The sequence below is a fragment of the Ambystoma mexicanum genome, chromosome 3p (assembly GCF_040938575.1).
Source record: "Ambystoma mexicanum isolate Mex_15411 chromosome 3p, UKY_AmexF1_1, whole genome shotgun sequence".
NCBI classification, from domain to species: Eukaryota; Metazoa; Chordata; class Amphibia; order Caudata; family Ambystomatidae; genus Ambystoma; species Ambystoma mexicanum.
The window spans coordinates 154,920,187-154,938,070 of record NC_090925.1 but is presented as its reverse complement, the minus strand read 5'-3'; the positions used below and the strand labels follow the sequence as shown (position 1 = coordinate 154,938,070).

Here is a 17,884-nt window from a genome sequence, read left to right as displayed (position 1 = left end):
AGGCTAAGCAGTATGCCGCCAATCTCCAAGAAGATCTGGCTCTCTTACTGCAAAAGAATGCAGAGCAAGACATCCAGATACAGAAAAAAAGAGTGTCAAGAAAGGTTGGATTCTCTACAACGGAGCCAACAAAAGCTGGAGCAGCAATTGAATTATAATGGAGTCTGTGCAGAACAGATAGTCACCCTGCAAAACCGCCTAGAACCCTTAAAAGAGGAAAACCATACATTAATTATCAAAGACCTAGAATCCCAAATAGAGTTTGATGAGGAGCGCCAGAAAGCTGGTGCCCTTAAAAAAACAGAGGGAAGACCTGGCTGCACAGAGGGGCACTCTAACTCAGGAAAGGGACGCCTTAGGCCAGGAAGTCAGTCATTTAAAAACAAAGTTAGAAGAAAATCACCTGGCCCTTCAGGAACTTGGTAAAATCAAAATGTATTATGAAAATCTGTTAGAGCACACCAGACGGGTGGAGGAGGCTCTGGCAAAGAATAATCAGACCAGTAAGGACCAAACTCAGGAGGTGAGTCTCCTGCAGCAAAAATTGGCCCAATACTCCCAATTCAGGCAGGAGGCACAGAGAGACAATGAGGCTCTCTGTGAAAAAAATGACGGGCTCCATAGACAGATAGCCATGCAAGAACAACTCATAGACACCAGTAAGGCCTTAATAGAGGAGCAAAAAGGTCAGATCTTGGCATGTCATCAGGAATAGGGGCTGAAAGAGATGAGGTAAGATGGGAGAAAGAAACCCCTGAGCATAACCTCAGGAACCCTGGCATCAGGGACTTTAATCCCTTCAATTCCATGGACTCTGCCACCCCCATGTCCACTGGCTCATATGTGCCAAGGGCCACGGGGATGGTAGACTTCAACACAATGGGAAATATAGGACTGACGGATCAACGCCTCCCAGAAATGGATGGGCGGGCATCTATGTACAGGTTCCCAAATATTAGGGCCAGCCTCTCTGATCAGGGAAACTCCAGTGAGGGGAGAATCAGAGAACTGGATCCTCAGAAATATCACCTACTTAGAGATCAGTCAGTCAAATTTGGTGGGGAATTCCATGAAAATCGGCCCACCAAGAGCATCTTAAAAACCTCTTCCCAGCTAGGACAGTGGGGGGGGGAGGGATTACTCAGCCAATCCTGGGAGCGAGGGAGAGTCAGAAGACTCTTCCGAGTGTCACAGGTTTCAGGAGACTAGGCCCCCATATTCTGCCAGCCATTCCCAAGCCCGCAGAATCAGGGAGAGCCTAGAGGAACAGACAGCCACCTCAGGTAGCAGTGCCTCTGAGTCAGAGGATGAGTGGACCAGGGTGACCAGAACTAAAAAGGCCAACAAAGTTAAGAGAGCTTTACTGAAAGATCCCCTGAAGCAAATCAAGGCTATTAGGAGCGTCATAAAGCCCTACCATTAAAAATGCCAAATATTCAGTTTGGGAGCACCTGGAGCTCTTTGATCAAATGCTGGAGTTTTTCCACCTGAAGGACAGCCAAAGCTGTATTCAGTATGTCAAGTGGACATTTTCACCTGAGTACTCCAGCTTCTTTGCAGGGCTGGAGGATCAGAACCACTTAAGATGGTCCACATATAGGGCGGCCATCTTAAAGCACTTTTCAATCCATAGAAATCCTAAAGAGGCCCGCAAGGCAGCCTACAACCTGCAATGTGGGGAAGACCAGGCCCCACAAGAATTTGTCCAAGAACTGAAACGTGCCTTTGCGCAGACCACCAGAACGGTGCACACAGACAGTAGGGAGTTCGTCAATACCTTATTTCATGCACTCCCTAAATACATCACGACCCAGCTGGTGAGGGACATTCATGAGAAAAGATCACTAGACTGGGTCGTTGAACAAGCAACTCGCATTTACGAAGTACAGAAACCAGTAGAAAGTAAAATTACTAATAAAAACCCAAAACCAACCAACACCCCTGCTGCTGCTAAGGTGGCGGAGGTGAAGGTTGCCCCCATTTTAGATCTGGAGATGTGGGGGCCTAAAAACATTCCTGCATAGAATCCTACTAACCCAAGACCCAGAAGTCCCTCAGGCCAATCCCAAACAGGGAGTCAGGGAGTTAACCCCACAAATGGGACCCCTAACTCACCGGACTACATCAGCCCCCGTTACAAGGGCAACAGAACCATCCTGGGCTATGTGGGAACTCCTCCAGCCCAAGGGGGGGATGCAACCAGGCAGCTGCCAACCCAGGAAACCTCCCTCCTTACTTTCCTCAGGAGGGCAGTAATCACCTAAATGCCGGGCCAAGTTACTTTCCCTGGTACCCGCCAAACCTCAACACCCAAAAAATCCCTTCTTTCTTTCCCCAGTTCCTGAGCCTTGACAGCCCAATCCGGGAGAGGGGAGGCCACGGGGGGAGGGGTACCAAAACTATCCCAACCAGGGGTATTATGGGAGAAGGGACAGTTACCCTTCCTGTAATCAACCAAGGGTAAACCAGAGAACCCTGTACCAGCCAGAGCTGATGTCCCAACTGGAGCGCCAGGGTCCAGAACATGGCACAGGATCTGGGTCGCATGTTGAGGGTGCAGCAAAACCCTCCAATGAACAATGGCGACTCAGAACTCCTCAAATCAAGGGTCTGGTGCTCCAGAACAATGATGGGGGAAGAACCCCGACAACCCACCAGTTCCCAGGGAGGAGGCACAGGGGGAAGGGGTGTGTAAAGCCTTAGAGGAAGCTTCCTTCCCCACTTGTGGAAAACCCATGGAAACCCAGGAGCCGGAACCAGAATCTCCTGCCTCCGAAAGTCTGCAAGCTAAGGAACAGAGGGCGGGGAGGAGCAATAAAGAACCTAAAAAGGCCCATTTTGTGGAGGAGGTGCGAATCTTCCAATTTGAAGAGGGGGTCCTCAGAGGATTCTGGGAAAAGGATCTTCTCCTTCAGGGATGTGGGAACTCCTCTGAAAGACAAATGTGTCCCAAGAGATCCTGATCAAGACTGGGTAGATGTGGGGACCAAGTTTAAACCGCCCATCATCAAACCCCAGAATGACCAGCAAGAAAATCCCCTTGTTCAAACCCATTCTGGTGACTGCCTCCAAAAAGGGAGGGGCAACCCAGAATCGGAACCAGGGGAGCCCAAAACTTCCCCCATATCCAATTGCCACCTTTTTCTTACAGGTTCCCAAGATCCCAAACAAAATCCTGGCCAAATTACCCCTCTGTCAGAATCCAAAGCAAAGAAATTAACGCACCAATTGGCCAAAAATGTGCATTATCTTTGCCCCCTTTAGGAGAAGGAGGGAAGATTTTATGCACCAGTCCAAATACAGTGGCAATGTACAATTTTGGCACTGGTGGACACTGGATCCCAAGCCACCCTTCTGTCAAAGGGCCTTTGATCAGCTGAATTCGGGAAGGGGGGAGAAATACCAAATCCCTCTCACCCCTCTCCCTGGACAACTTCAGAACTTCTATGGGAATGTTGAGGGGACTGCAGATTTAGACATTAAAATTGGGCGACACGAGGTGAAGCACTCGGTCATAGTTGTGACTCCAGGGGGCACACCATGTTTACTAGAGAATGATATCCTGCGTAGATTGTCTCCCCTCATAGATTGTGTAAACAAGGTCCTCTGGACCCAGACTAACTGACCAATAAAATTAAAACATAGTGTCCATCACGTTAGTTTAAATGGCACATGCAACATGGTGAACAAAAACCTGACCAAATTGAATTCCACTTCCAGAATAACCAAATCCCAGTCGTCACAGTAATTGCAGTAGGACAACAAACTGGTGATGGGGAGTCCTCTCTATTTCTGAAAATCAACCTTCCTTCCAGTCTAAGGTCACATTCCACACTGGAAGGGAACACTCTAAAATTCTATACAAATTCACAATCAGAAAATCCTACTCCTATAGTCCAAAATGATGTGAAATCCGCTCAAAGCTTGGCTGATATTTGGAAAATTGGAGAGCAGTTGTTCTTCCCTATTTAGTTAAATGAAGGGAAGGACTCTGTTCTCGCCCGAGTATGTGTGAACAATGGTAAGAACTTCATCACCAAGGCCATGTTCCGCAAACTCCCAAAAGATCCAGCCACTCCCACATTTAAATTGGTAGACAAATGGGAAATGGACCTGGAAACACCCAATTCCAAACATCTCCTGCCTAGCAGGTGTATGCTCAAAATTTCCATAGGCAACAAGAGCATAGTCCAGAATTGTGGGTCGTTGGAGATGTCCCTGCTGCATTTGATTTAGGCAGTGACATTCTCAATCGTTTTGCCATTAGTTTGGACCTAATAAACTTCAAAGCCTGGTCCCCATTAGCGGGTAATCCCATGGACTTTGATGACCCAGAGAAAGCATTTCGGTCAGCTCAACTGCTGCCATATGCACTTGAAAATCAGATTGGAGAGGAAGTCACCATTCCAGAATGGACCTGACAATTCTTACTGGAAGTAAAAATTTAAAGTGGACAGAAACTGAAAGATCCTGACGCCTATGTTCATCTCAATGCTCATTTCCAACAGCAAGGGTTGGGGGTAAACCCAACAGCACTAGTCAATACAGAACACGACACCATTCCAATGGAGGTGGATAACAGCGATCTAAAGAGTATCACTCTGGGCGCAGGCACCATTATTGGAATGGCGGTTGATGACCAACATTTTTCCATAGATTTAGATAACTGTTAGGACCAATCCACAAGGACTGTTTTGACAGTGATAGCGACAATGACACAACACCAGACAGGATCTTCACCCGGCATGGGGGGAATTTCCTGGTGTACTCCTCCTGCCCTTATGTTAAGGAAGATGTGACCTGTGAATTCAGGAGGGATGAGGTGATCTTTCAAGTCCACAAGGACTGCCTTCCCCACATGAAGCCATCAGTCCAAATCAGTACTTTGACCAGGGACTTCTCCACCCAGATGGAGGAGGCCGCTGAGATAGCCAAACTAGAAGTCTTTCCAGGCTTCAGGCAGATGGTTGAAGAGAGATCAACCTAGCTGATGAGACTCTGGTGCAAAAGCAAAAATTGAAACAAGTTTTCTTAGATTTTCAAGATCTCTTTGCGGTGGACTCATATGACTCTGGTCGCACCGACATCCACACAACAACAATTCCCACAGACCCTGGCTTGACTCCAGTGTTTGTGAAGCAATATCGCTTGCCTCTCGCATCAATGGAGTCCCTTACTAAAATAATTAAGAACCATGAGTCCCGTGGGATAATTCGTCCAGTCCACAGCACCTTCAATAATTCGGTGCTGTGGATTTTTAAAACCAAACGGCCAGTGAAGACTCTGTGCTGACCTAAAGGAGCTCAACAAACGGGTCCATACTTCCCGATGGCCTCTTCCCTACATTGACCAAGGGCTGGCCCAGATCCAGGGTTCAAAGGTATGCACTGCCATTGACCTGACAAATGGGTGCTGGACTGTACCTGTCAGTAGGGAGGACCAATACAAGCTGGCCTTTTTCCTTCAGGGGGCAGCAGTACACTTGGAACCGGACTCCCTTGGGATACATCAACTCCGGCTATTCATTTAACATCTTTCTGCATAAGGCCATGCCCGACTTGGGTGAAAGGGTAACCTGGCCTATGTAGATAATGTTCTAATCAAAAGCTCAACTGTGGAGAAACACATAGTGGAGATCCGTTATGTTCTGACCCAGTTGAGGGCAGCTGGAGCAAAACTCTTTCCAAAAGGCACATTGGTGTAGGACCCATGTCAATTTCTTGGGACATGAGATAACTCCTGAAGGTCTCTGTCCCCAGGAAAAGAAAGTAGAAGCACTCCAGAAAATAAAATACCCCACAACTCTGCAGGAACTAAGGAGCCTCATTGGACTAACCAATTACAGCAGAAAGATCATTGAGGACTACGCAGAGATCACAAGACCCCTCCTCCATCTGTTGAAGGGGGGGTTCAGTGGGAATGGGGTGCAGAACTAGCTGAAGCAGTAAGACAACTCAAAAGAATCCTCTCACAGGCGCCTTGCCTAGCTTACCCTGTCAAAAACAAGGAGTTCTTCTTGGAGACAGAATTCTCAAATACATGCTTGACTGCAGTATTATATCAAAAGCATGACAAGGTCAATAAAGTAATCTCCTATGCGAGTAAGACTTTATCCTCTGTGGAGGAAAAATTAAATGATTGTGAGAAGGCACTCCTGGCAACGATGTGGGCATTGAAGAATTACCTCCCGTTTATCCAGGGGGAAAACATCATAGTGTAGACTCCACAGCAACCTTTGCAATATCTTCAAAGTGACAGAATCTGGGCTGGAAATGTGAGTAATTCCCAAATTACTTACTGGGTTCTGTCAATGCAAGGCTTTCCTGTGGAGGTCAGATATTGCCAGAACAAGAAGAGTCCCCTTGTGCAAGGTCTGGCTGACTTGCATGATTGTGCCAGAGAAAACTGTCTTGAGGACGAAAGTCTTAAAATCAAGGACAACATGGAGGCATACCTTAATTCCCCACACAAAGTCTATGAAGAAGACCAGTGTGAGGGAATGCCCACTGTCTATGTGGATGGGTGCTCCTACCATGTTGACAACAATGGGGAAAAGAAACTTGTGGCCGGCGTGGCGAATGCATGGTTGAATGATGCCCCAGAACCCTACGCTGGGCACAAAATCGGTCCCCGAAGTAGTCATGTGGCAGAGCTGATGGCTGTGCATCAAGCCATCCTCTCTGCTGTCCAACACCAACTCCACAAACTGGTCATAATCACTGATTCAGATTATTTATGAAACGGGTTTGTGGAGCACCTAGTTAACTGGAAAACCAGAGGCACGCTACGTGCTAATAATAAACCATTAAAACACGGAAAATTAATACAAAATATGGATGATCTGGTCACCTCGAATGGGATGACAATCTACTGGAAAAAGATCAAGGGTCATTCTAAAGTAGAGGGACCAGACAAAACTGGAAATGACCTAGCTGATCAGCTGGCCAGAATCGGAGCCATACAAGGGGATCTACTTGAGATCGAGTCCCTGTTGGGGGAAATCCAGGTCACTGCTATCACTAGGACCCAGACAAATGCTCACAATGAACTCTCAACTGCACAATGGAGTAAGGAGAACCCAGATGCTGATTTGATTACAGCTCAAAAAGGGGATCCAATAATTGGTAAGTTTTATCAACACATTGAGGACCCTGAGAACTTTCCCCTGACGGATACCGATTACATTAGGAAAGAGGACCTCAGAGTTTTGATGAAATGTCCAAAAATGTTCTGAATCTAAGACAGTTTGTTGGTGAGGAGATCCATAGCTGGCCATGACCAGTGGGTGGTCCCCACCTCATTCCGAAGCCTGATGCTAAGTCATGCCCATTATGCGGCCACAGCCGGTCATCTGGGGTTTCATACGACATTAGAAATCTTGCGAGAGGTTGCATACTGGCCATACATGGGGCAGGACCTCGACCATTACTTGAAGGGGTATCTTGTGTGTGCACAATTTCAGCCAATATCACACACACACACACACCGTGCTCCCCTCCAAAAGAGGGGGATGACACTGCCTTAGTCAGATTTGCAAGTCAATTTTATCGGGCCCGTGATTCGCTCCTCTATGGGGAACCAGTACATGTTGACTGTAACATGCTTGTTCACTAATTGGGTGGAATGTCTCCTGGCCCCAAATTGCAAGGCAGAAACAGCAGCTGCCCTGATGATCAATCACATCTTCTCGCGTTTTGGACTACCCCAAAGGATTGAGTCAGACCGAGCTAGTCACTTCACTAGCGAGGTGATGACAAAGATGTGGGAGATACTTGGGGTCAAAAGGAAACTACACATTGCCTACCGGAAGTCCTCTAGTGGTGGAGTTGAGAGGTATAATAAAACTACTGTGAGCATATTAAAAAACTTTGTGGCAGATTCTGGGCCAAGTTGGGACATTCGATTACCCCTTGTCCTGATGGCCATCAGATCTACCCCTTTTTCTGCAACAAAAATGTCTCCATTTCAGCTGATGACTGGACGAAGGATGGTGCTACCCCAGCATCTGCTCTACAGAACCCAAGAGCAGACCTTGATAAATGCCTCCACAACTCATGAATATGTTGAGAATCTGAGAAAACACTTTCAACATGCTTTTGCCTATGCTCAGCGTAATCTAGAGAGATCTGCAGACAGTATGAATACCCACTATGATCTGAAGACAACTAAAAAGGAATACCAAGTAGGAGACCGGGTCTACTTGTACAATTTCCAAAGGAACCAAGCCAAAGAGCTCAAATTCCTCCCAACTTGGCAGGCCCTTTTGAAATTGTGGACAGAATCTCACCAGTCGCCTAGAGAATCCGCATCCCCAAGGGCAGTTTGGCAGAGGGGGAACACAAGTGGGTCCACATTAACCAGCTGAAGAGAAGCCATCCCAGGCATACTTTGCTGCAAATAGAGGAGCTGACCATAAACCCAGAGGGGGAAAATCCGGAAACATAGAAGAATCACTAAATGTTCACTGTGTATGTGCAAAAAGAGTGTTACGACCATTAGTAAACATAGATGGGGAATATTGACAATTAAAACCAATGCAAGTGTCTTTCCCACTGCTGACATCCCCAGATGATGTGTGGACACAGTAGTGGGAAAATATCCATAACCATGCTCTGTTCTATCTTCTAGCATCTGGACTAAGAATCGTCCAAAGGATTACCAAGGAGGACCACTCGGGGACCGGGAGGAAACACCCAAGGAGCCCAGAGTGCTGCTCCATACTCCCAACTAGAACCAGCAATACTCCTGACCAGAACCGGCGAGGAGAGCGGATCGCCTTCAGCACTGACAGGAGAAGCAGCTGAATTTCTCCACATGGACAAAAGAAAAGAACATCCCAATCTCCCGACATCCCCTTGACGGGCGGTCAAAACCAAGTCAGGAGAGGGGGCTCTGTGGGATGTATTGACCCACTCCGCTATGCGATGCAGCATCATCCTGCCAGTTATGGGGAAAGAAACGGCAACAATGGCGGCAAAACCCTTGTGCGCACCAAAAACCGAATGCTTCAGCACACAAACATTGGGATGCACAACCTGCCACCTATGGTACATGTGCGGTGGAATAGAGCACATGCTGCAGAAATGTGCCAGTGCACTCCATGACCAGCAAACAGAGTCCAGAGAGAAAAGCAGCACTTTGCAAGTGAAACCCCAAAATGTACCTACAAATGACATTTTCTTTGTTGCAAAAAACACAATCTTTCCTGGTGCTAAAATTCATGTATCAAATGAAGCATTGTGAGACATATAAAGTCTGTGAACTGACAGCCTATGCCTAAATCTAGGTGCAGTACCCAGGGTTACCTGAATGACAGCTGTCAGATGAGTACTGATGATACTTTAAAAGTGACCTAAAACTAAAAAGTCTGCTGGATAGCAAACATAAACAGGATTGTTGTCAAAAAGGAATACAGATTTTAGTTTTTTTTCCCCAAAGATTTTAAGACCAAGAAAGAAATGTATTTATGTTTGATGTAACAAATTTGTTTTTTGCTGGATTTAAGAATTTAATTAGCCTGGCTGAAGCTGCAAGAACTGGAAAAGCAGGGTTTTCTCCCAGAAGGAGGGCGTTCCTCTCAGCAGAAACTCACTGGGAGATGTTAATTGCGGGTTAGAACAGAATCTTGTCTACAGAAAGCGAAGAAACAATAACAAAGCTTCAGTTCAGGAAACTGGAAGTGTGAAGGGGGTCGTAAATGGCCTCTGGAAGGAACAAGCAAGGAGGGGGGATGCCCTTGACTGCACGGAGACAAACAAGGGGGGACTATCTGCTGCTAAACATGAACAAAGAACAAATGTTTAAAAGACTCATAACTTGCTGTTCAGAATTGTGAAAAATATAAAAAGGACAGAGTTGTTAATTTAATTTCTGGCTACACGTGTGAAGAGGCAGTAGAACTGTGTGACATGTTATGGACAGTAATGGCAATATATGTGGGTTTATGCAAATGTATTACTATTGGAATTTGTGATATCCCTATGTTAAACACGCACATTTGTGGAAATTTGCATAAAATGTGGAAATTGTGTTCATAGCGAAAAAATTCTGTAGACAGTTGAGACAAGATCCCACCGCTGCAGGGATTTGAGGAATAGCTGCTACGTAAAATATGGCATCATTATGTGTGATTTGTATAAAGGTGTCCATTGTCGGCGGCGACAATGGTCACAGCGATTAGAAAGAATATACTCCTAACTCAAAGGAGCAATGGAATTAGGCGAACGTCAAGTATAGACACTGCATCATAACTGCTAAGGCGGAATACTATAATAAGCAGATTGAGGCCACACCAAATGCAGCCAGCAAACTTTTTGATATTCTTAAATCTTACGAAAAACCTAAATCCATGTCTTTCCCCATACACGCCTACAGAGGAAGACTGTGAAAATGTAAAAAAAAGCTTTTGAAAATAAAACCCAAAAAGCGAGAGAAGCCATCATCCTAGCCAGAGAAACGTCCAAAGAGTCCCTCCCATCGATGGTGGCTAATTTACAGCCATATGAACTAGATAACTTTAATTTTCAACCAACTTCAGAGGCTGAAATGGTGAAAGTGCTGGCCAAGATGAAACCATCCTCTTGTGCAGAAAACCTAATCCCCCCCCTAAAATCATCGTGGAACACAAAGAACTGTTCGCACCAGTGCTATCCAAGATGATTAACGCATCTTTCCTTGATGGTAAGATCCCCAAAGCTATAAAAAAGGTGACCATCACACCGCTGTTAAAAAAAAAAAAAAAAAAAACAGGCCTGGATCCTAAAGATCCCACCAATATGCGCCCTATCACTAATACCAATTTTGTACTGAAAATTACTGAAAATTATGGACAAAATTGCTACAGGACAATTGCAGGCACATGTGGAAGCCAACAACATTCTGCATGAGCAACAGTCGGATTTTTGTGCGGCTCACAGCACGGAAACCGCTATGCTGGACCTGCAAACACGTATGCTCTCCATAATAGACAAGGGCAAATCAGGGATCTTAATGCTTTTAGATCTAAGTGCTGCTTTTGACCTCGTCGACCATACACTTTTACAACAAGGGGAGAAAACAGCGGGGTGCTCTAAGGCAGCCCTGGCATGGCTAACATCTTTTCTCACAGACCGTGTAGCTAGAGTTCACTGGGAGGAGAAGTTTTCGACGCCCTCCCCCATAGGTACAGGTGTACCGCAGGGAGCCAGCGTCTCTCCTCTCCTCTTCAATCTATTCATGAAATATCTCTGTGTATTGTTAGAATCCATCGGCGTCCACTTTACCAACTAAGCCGATGATACACAGCTAGTGATAGAGTTGGAAGGAGAGTATCAAATAGATAAGGAAAAGATCACAACCACATACAACTTGATAGACAGATGGATGGAAGACAATTGGATGTGTTTGAACTGTAAAAAAACCGAACTAATGATTTTCGGCTCCAGTCAAGCAAGGGGCAAGCTTGGTAGAGAGTTTGAAGAATTCACGATCAAAGACTCAAGCATCAAGGTGGTCCCCATGTGAAAACACTCGGGATGATGCTGGAGGCGTCCCTGGGATCGTAATCCCAAACCAATTATCTCCATAAAAATAACGCCTACTATATTAGGTTACTAAAAGCCATACGTCCACTACTTACAGAAGATAATGCGGCCACAATTGCCAGGGCCATTATACTGGCACGCCTTGATTATGGCAACTCATTACTAATGGGAGCCTCAAAAAAGTGCATAAACAAATGCCAGATAATGGAGAATAATGCAGTTCGGATCATAAAAAAGATCGATAAAAGAAGCCACGTGACAGAGGCCAGAAGATCCACATATATGGAGTGGCCCCATCCTATCTCGGAGCCAAATTCATCAGATATATCCCTAACCGGGCCCTGAGATCTCAAGCACAAAGCAAGCTGCAGATACCTCCGGCATCTCGAGCGACTGGCGCGGGGAAATCTTTCCCGACTCGTGCTGCTCAGCAGTGGAACAACCTCCCAGGTTCCATGAGGGCAGAACCAAATCTGCTAATCTTCAGAAAAAATATGAAGACTTATCTTTTTAAATAATGTGCCATCTCCCAGCTGATCTTATACCTACGGCCTAACTTGAATCTGTCTCTCTGCGCCCTGATGCCTGCGGGCTATCGACGCATTATAAATAAACAAATAAAATCAAAATTGTAGAAATGTACATTTAGTATCAAATCTGATTTTGAAACCAGTGGCTAAAGGGCGGTCTCTGAGGGTTATAAAGCAAATCATAGAATGTGACATCATCCGGCCTTGATCCAATCACTCAAATTGCAAGGTGGAGATGAAGTGTGGTCCTATCCCAGCTCACAGGGGCAAGCTTAGCTAAGCCAGCCCACACACCCCCTTTGTGATGTCATCCTATAGCATAAATAGAGACAGCTGACAACACATAGGGACTCACAGATCTAGCCTCTTTCCTGATTCCGGTGAAGCACTCTGATCCAGCATCCTACATCCAGCTTTAATATTCTTCCAGATCCAGATGCCAAATCTCTTGCCAGCAATAGAGAACTATTTGATTTCCAGCAAGGCCCAAATCCTCAAATGTATTCTCTCCTCTCAGTAAAGCGCTGTGTGGTGTGAGAAGGCCTTTTGAACCAGTATCCTGAAACTCTCTGGCTTTCCACCACTAGGCTTGCCTGAGGAACTCGCAATCCAGCTGATTCAAATACCCATAGACTAGGAGGGCAGATCCTGTGCAAATCAGGCAACTGGCCTAGATGATCCAGTACCATGCCTGATGTGCTGCCTTTCCTAGACCAGACCAATCCCATGACCAGAGCTGACGGTCCATTTAATAACTTATCCTGTGAGTATTAATAGGAAGAACTGTGACCCTTAGTATCTTTGCATTGTCTCATCCCTATCTCAAACCCATCCTCTCTTTCATTCAGAACCAGTATTGTTAGGAGTATCTTTGCATTGTCTTATCCCTATCTCAAACCCCTCCTCTTTCCTTCAGAACCAGTATTGTTAGAATCATCTTTGCGCTGACCCTTTTCTCATCTGAAGAAGTCGAGCTTCCTTAGCAGGCGGGTCACCCTGATCAAGTGACTGTAAGATCCCTGTGTGGTATTCGCTTTTTCATAGTCATCCTCTAGTGTAAGCAAACCCATTTGTCATTTTCAAAAGTGCATTTCTGTTTTCCATTCTCGCGCCTATCTGTCATGATGCATACCCCCGGGCATCCAGACCACGTCCATCAGCCCCGGGAGCAGGTATCATGTTGCCTTGAGAAAACCCAGCAACCCCTGCTAGGGGCTCTCTGGGTTCAGTCCTGGCGCCTGTGGCGCCAGGCTCATATGGGACATCAGACCTGGCACCATAGGCGCCATGATCATAGGTGCACACTTACCTGATGCAGACCATGCTGCAAGAGATCCAAGCCCATGTGAGGCCTGGAAGGGACTACTTTACCTTAGGGACTATTTTGTTACTCGGGTGTGGTCGGGGAGGAATACCTACCTGGGACTACTTTGATGGCTATTTAAACCACACCCGAAGAGCAGCACACGCTTCGCGTTATTCTGCATCCAGCAGCGTAACGTTCACCGTGCCAGCAGCAGCATCCAGCCTTCTGCCACGCCCGCCTCGAATTTGGAACACCTAGAAAGAAGGAAAGAAGCAAAGTTTAGAACAAGAGTATTACCTGATTTCTTACCTGATCCCGGATTCATCGCATCTTCAAACCAGAGGAAAGACTTTGTTTTAAACGCGTCGCATAGCCAGCAGCAGCGCCGCGCCATACTCACCGTTCCACGCAGCATCTCTTCGATCCGGCGCTGTCTCCATCTTCACATCACCGAATCCCGGCACCTAAGGGGGACAAGAAACAACAAGGTGAGCAGAGAGAACAGACAGAGACAATCTCTTTAGCCGCCATATGCTTACCTGATTTTACCGCCGGAGGTATTATTCATCAGCACGCCACATCTTCTTATGCCACACCTGTAAGAAAAGGAGAAAGCAGCAAGTTTAACCCTTGGCATTATTTACCGGACAGTGTTGGGTAACACAGACTTTTACCGGAGCGCTTTCAGCTGTCAATCTTCTTATTGGGTCAAGGCTGCAAGATAAAAAGAGGAATTGGACAGGGGTGAATTCCAGACATTTTGAACTCTTACGAACTATATACTTGCGGTTCTTCGCCAGGACCTTTTTGGAGTCAGGATTCATCTACAACTCTTCCAATATCTTCAGGCCAGTGAAGTAACTGGTCATCAACGCGCCCCTGCGTACTTCGCAGGATGGAGGGCTCATCCTTCAAGAATATAAGGTGAGATTGCTGAGAGGGCACTTCAGAGGTGATTAGTGGGGAGGACAGTGGGGGTGCTATCACTTGAATCCACAAGTGGCTAAATCCATCTCTCCACTTGCAGGAGAATATTTCTACGGGTCAAGCAGACAAGAATAGGAGGGCAGATCCAGTCAGTCATCACTGCACTACGCATTATGTGGGTGGAGGCCGCAGCAGTCTGGGTCCGACCGACGCCCCTTTGGGAGCCAGGTGAGCGTAACAGAACGCGAAGCCTATCTACAAATCCCCACCCGGTCGTTATGGAAACCTCAGAAACCGACCAACTTGCCCAACTATTGGGGGAACTTAGGACGGAAGCGCACTCCGCTCGCCAAGAGACTAATGCCCTCAGAAGAGAACTAATTGTATCGAAGGAGCGCTCAGATGATCCCGCTAGACAACTGCTGCAAAACCAAGCTGGACAAACGCCCCTACCTGGGTTTGGGGGGAATCCAGCCCCAGTTTCACCAAGCAATCCTGTGAAAGTGATTTTACCAGGTAATATTCCGTTAGCTCCACCCGAACGCTTTGCTGGGGACCCCAAGAGGTTTGCCGTGTTCATGAACCAATGCCGCTTGCACTTTTTATGCAGACCGGGAGCCTTTCCAAATGACCAAGCTAAAGTAGCCTTTGTATTATCATATCTTAGTGTCAGTGCAGCAGATTGGTCCATTTCGCTAGTCAACCAGGATGACCCTCTTCTCCGGGATTTTCAGGGTTTTCAAATGAGCATGGAAAGACTATTCGCCAGACATTCACAGGGACAAGCCCTGGATAACGAACTCTTATCCTTACGGCAGGGTAACCAGGATCTGCTAACCATCGCAACCTTCAATAGATTGGTGGTGGAAACCGGATGGCCTGAGGAAAAACGAATTACATTGTTTCATCGTGGACTTAGGGGAGAACTTAAAGACGTCTTGGCTCAAGTTGTGAACCCACCTCAGGATTGCGCAGAGATTATAGACTTAGTGGTCCAGCTGGATCATCGACTCCAGAATAGAAAGGCTGATCGAGCTAAGTTCGAAAATCGGGTATTGGTTAAATCCAACGTTGCCCCCAAAGGAACAGATGCATCAGAACCTATGCAAATCGGGGGGGGTCAAAGGACTCTTAACTCAAAATGAAAGGGAAAGAAGAAGACAGATGCAATTGTGTCTGTACTCTGGAACCTCAGGACATTTTCTACGGGTTTGCCCTATAAAACCACCCAAGAAGGTGGTAGGAGTTGCTGATAAAAGCCCGAAAGAGCCTGATTCGGAAAACGACCACGCCCGACAAGCGTAGAGGTCCGCTTGCCGAGCTTAAAGAAGGACACTCAGACCTCGCATCTGATCATACCAATGGTCCTAATTGATCCTAGGCAACCCTCACGTATGCACGCAGTAAGGGCATACATTGATAGCGGGCCGTAGGGAACTATATGGACCACAAATTGGCCTCAAGGATGAATCTACCTCTTTGCAAAAAGACCACTTCGGATGTCATCACCACAGTCGATGGAACTGAAATTGCCTCTGGGCCTGTAACTCATTCCACCACAGAGATGACACTGTTGGGTCAAGATGGGCATTGAGAGACTATTGTGTTTGATTTAATCAAAGCCCCGCAGTTTCAAATAATACTGGGGATGCCATGGTTGGAAACGCATAATCCTTGTATTGAATGGCGAGAGAAGAGAATAACCTTCCCGGATTGTGCACACACCCGTTACCTGGAGAAAACCCCGAACAAAGGCCTGGCCACAGTCATCAGCCCAATCGTGCAGTTACCTCAGGAGTATCAAGAATTTCGGGATGTTTTTCAAAAAGAACAGGCCAATACATTACCACCTCACAGATCGTACAATTGTCAAATTGACCTTCTACCTGGTACACAACCCCCATGCAGTAGAATCTACGCCCTCACGGAACCTGAAAATCTTCACCTACGGCAATACTTGGACGAATACCTGGCTAATGGCTTTATTCACCCTTCCAAGTCTCCCGCATCCTCAGCTTTGTTCTTTGTGCCGAAAAAGGAAGGTGACCTTAGAACGTGCATAGACTACCGTGCATTAAATCAGATTACGGTTAAAAACCGGTACCCATTGCCTCTGATCCCCGAATTACTAGACCAAGTAAAGGATGCTTGTATCTACACTAAGTTAGATCTCCGAGGGGCATATCATCTGGTACGTGTAAAGAAAGGCGACAAATGGAAAACGGCCTTTCGCACCAAGTACGGATTATTCAAGTATCAGGTGCTGCCCTTCGGGTTGTGCAATGCACCACCAGCCTTCCAGTATTTTATGAACGATGTCCTTCGTGAACTCATTGTCGTCTGTGTTGTCGTATACATAGACGATATCCTTGTGTACTCCTCCTCAGAATCAGACCATGTTAAGCATGTACGTGCAGTCCTTGAGAAACTACGCCAGCACAAGTTATATGCAAAATTGGAAAAATGTGTTTTTCATGTTACGGAAGTTGAATTCCTTGGATTTATCCTGACTCCAAAAGGAATCCGAATGGACTCGCGAAAGGTGGACGCAATTCTCAAGTGGCCATCACCAAGTTCAGTTAAAGGGGTACAAAGCATGCTCAGATTTGCCAATTTCTACCGCAGATTAATTCTGGACTTCTCACATGTTGTACATCCCACCAGAGCACTTTTGCGAAAGAACAAACGCTTCTTGTGGACCGAAGAAGCTGAAAAGGCCTTTCAAGAGCTGAAAGCAAAATTCACATCTGTGCCTGTCTTAAAGCATCCACGCCCAGAGCTTCCATACATAGTGGAAACTGATGCATCCAGTTTAGCCATGGGAGCTGTCCTGTCCCAGAAGGATCCTGAAACTGGTCAACTTCACCCAGTGGCATTTTGGTCCAGAAAGTTCTCGGCACCCGAGTTAAACTATGCGGTTACCGATAAAGTTATTAGCCATCAAATCCACCTTTAAGACTTGACGACACTATCTTCTCGGTGCCAGGCATACCATTACTGTAATCACTGATCACCAGAACTTGGAGTATCTAAAAACAGCCAAAGCCCAATCATGGTGCCAACTTCGATGGGCATTGTTCTTTGCCGAATTCGATTTTGTGATCACTTATCGACCAGGCTGTAAAAATGGCAAGGCAGATGCCTTATCCCGAATAGGAATGGAAGAAGCATATGCGAACCCGGAGCTGGTGCCTAACAATTCTTGGCATAACTACTTTACAAACACTGGAAGAAATTCATTTAAAAATGCAACAACTCTTCGATCCAGCAGCCCTGCAGGACTGGGTAAAGAAAGGCCCGGATTACTCAGTCATCAATTATCTACCCCACTATCAAGGACGAGTATTTCTACCACACAAGGAATTACAGGAACTTGTCATCTCCAATTATCATGATACCCTGATGGACGGTCACCCAGGTATCGCAAAAACCGAAGCTAAAATTAAGAGACAATTCTGGTGGCCCACCTGGCGAAAAGATATAAAGTAATTTGTGATGTCGTGCGGAATTTGCGCCCAAGACAAAAGTCAGAAGAAAAAACCAGCTGGCCTTTTACAACCTTTTGATATTCCACCTACACCATTGCACACCTTATCTTT

General features: G+C 46.3%; 1 protein-coding gene across 4 annotated transcripts in view; it reads left to right on the top strand.

Moving 5' to 3' along the window:
• Positions 1 to 17,884, top strand: part of LOC138580186 (C-type lectin domain family 2 member L-like) — a 517,651-nt gene that overhangs the window by 184,662 nt on the left and 315,105 nt on the right. The window contains exon 4 of one of the 4 annotated variants that reach the window (XM_069650521.1): positions 8,629 to 9,867. The exons of the other annotated variants lie outside the window; for them this stretch is intronic. Within the exon in view, the coding sequence (XP_069506622.1) occupies positions 8,629 to 8,640 (12 nt within the window). The 3' untranslated portion in view covers positions 8,641 to 9,867. Of the gene's footprint in view, positions 1 to 8,628; positions 9,868 to 17,884 lie in introns of those variants that run through there. 4 annotated transcript variants of the gene reach the window in all.